The 1,569-nt window shown below is 72.3% G+C and overlaps 1 protein-coding gene across 1 annotated transcript in view; it reads left to right on the top strand.

Moving 5' to 3' along the window:
• PFL1_06935 (uncharacterized protein) overlaps positions 1-1,569 on the top strand; it is a gene marked incomplete at both ends in the record, with an annotated part of 5,564 nt that overhangs the window by 1,949 nt on the left and 2,046 nt on the right. Inside the window, 2 exons of the mRNA XM_007882986.1 lie at positions 37-495; positions 621-1,550. Of these exons, the coding sequence (XP_007881177.1) occupies positions 37-495; positions 621-1,550 (1,389 nt within the window). The remainder of the gene's footprint in view (positions 1-36; positions 496-620; positions 1,551-1,569) is intronic.

Below are 1,569 nucleotides of genomic sequence, written 5' to 3' on the forward strand. Positions count from 1 at the left end.
GATGCCGGCCGACGACGCCGCCGGCCAAGTGTCCAGCTCGTCGTCGTCGTCGTCGGCCGCCGCGGCTGCCCGGCGGCCCAGGGACGGCCTGCCCAACGCGGCGAGGATGAGCCTGCAGTTCGAGCAGCGTGGCTCGGTCGCCTCACCCCCGGCCTCGCTGCGGCCGGGCGTCGCGCCCAAGCCGAGCAAGGCCGCCGCACCCTCGCCTGTCAATGGCGCTGGCGGCGCAGGCGTCACGGGTGCGGCGGCGGCGTCGCTGATTGTGGGACCGAAGCCGAGCGCGCCCCTGACCAACCACATCACCGTCCAGGACCTCTTTGGCTTCCTCTATCCGGGCTTCGAGGAGCTGACCGACGCCGACGGCAACAAGAAGATCGGCAAGAGGCGCGGCATGGACGTGCTGCTGCTCGACGTCCGCAGCCGCCAGGAGTGGGAGACGTGCCGCATCAAGGGCGGCAGGGGCGTTTGCATCGAGCCCATCATCCTGCGGGAAGGGTGAGTCGTCGTCGATGATGATGCGGGGACAGAGACAGAGATGGGGAAAGAGAGCCGCAGCCTGACGCCGCTGACACCTTTGACTGCCACTCTTGTCACTTTGCCCTCCCTCGCACGGCGCGCAGGATGACGTCGGCGGATCTCGAGGACAAGCTGCTGCTGTCGCCCGAAGACGAACAGGCCAGCTTTGCCGCGCGCAACGAGGTCGACCTCGTCGTCCTGTACGACGGCAACCTGCGCTCGCTCAAGCACGCGCCCGGGGCCCCCACGCCGCAGACGCAGGCCGAGGCGGCCGCGCGCCAGAGGATGGAGATTGTCATCAAGGCCATCTACGAGAACGAGTTCCGCAAGGTGCTCAAGCACCAGCCCGTGCTGCTCGTCGGCGGCCTCGAGTCGTGGCACAAGGCGCTGGGCGAAAAGGGCGTCATCCGGGAGCGCGGGCCTGCCCCCGGCGCATCGACCAGCGGCGGCGGGGGCGGGGGCGGCGTCGGGCGGCGGACGAGCATCTCGTTCGAGGCCGGCACGCGCTTCCCGACGGCCGACAGTCCGAGTTCGCGCACCGCGGCGGCAGAGCAGGCCGCCCAGCAGGAGCTCAAGCGGTCCCGGCGGCAGCAGCAGATCCTGCCAGACAGCATCGCCTCGCCGCCGCTGGCGTCGTCGACGGTGCCGCGCAAGCCCGGGATCCACCCGGGCTCCGTCTACCCGGGGTCGCCGGCCAGCTCGTCGAGCACGTCGTTCGGGTCCATGTCCGGCTACGCCGCCGGCGGGGCGGGGGCGGCAGGTACCCCGGGCTCGTTTGCACCTCCGTCGATTCCGCCGCGGACCTACCAGACGCCTGGCGGTCCTGCGGCCCTGACGGCAGGCGCACCCTCCTTCCCGCCCGCTGCGGCCGCGCGGCCCGGCGACTACTTCAGCGGCGCGCCCTCGGACCGGCAGCAGGGCATCCCGCGCACCAACTCGAGCACGTTCGACTACCCGCAGCTGCGGCAGAACGGGCAGCCGTACGGCATGCCGACGCCGCAGCCGCCGCCGGCCGCCGCGTCGTCCGCCGGGCCGTCGGCGTCGGGACGCTCC

This window comes from Pseudozyma flocculosa, assembly GCF_000417875.1.
Source record: "Pseudozyma flocculosa PF-1 unplaced genomic scaffold scaffold00019, whole genome shotgun sequence".
Taxonomy (NCBI): Eukaryota; Fungi; Basidiomycota; class Ustilaginomycetes; order Ustilaginales; family Ustilaginaceae; genus Pseudozyma; species Pseudozyma flocculosa.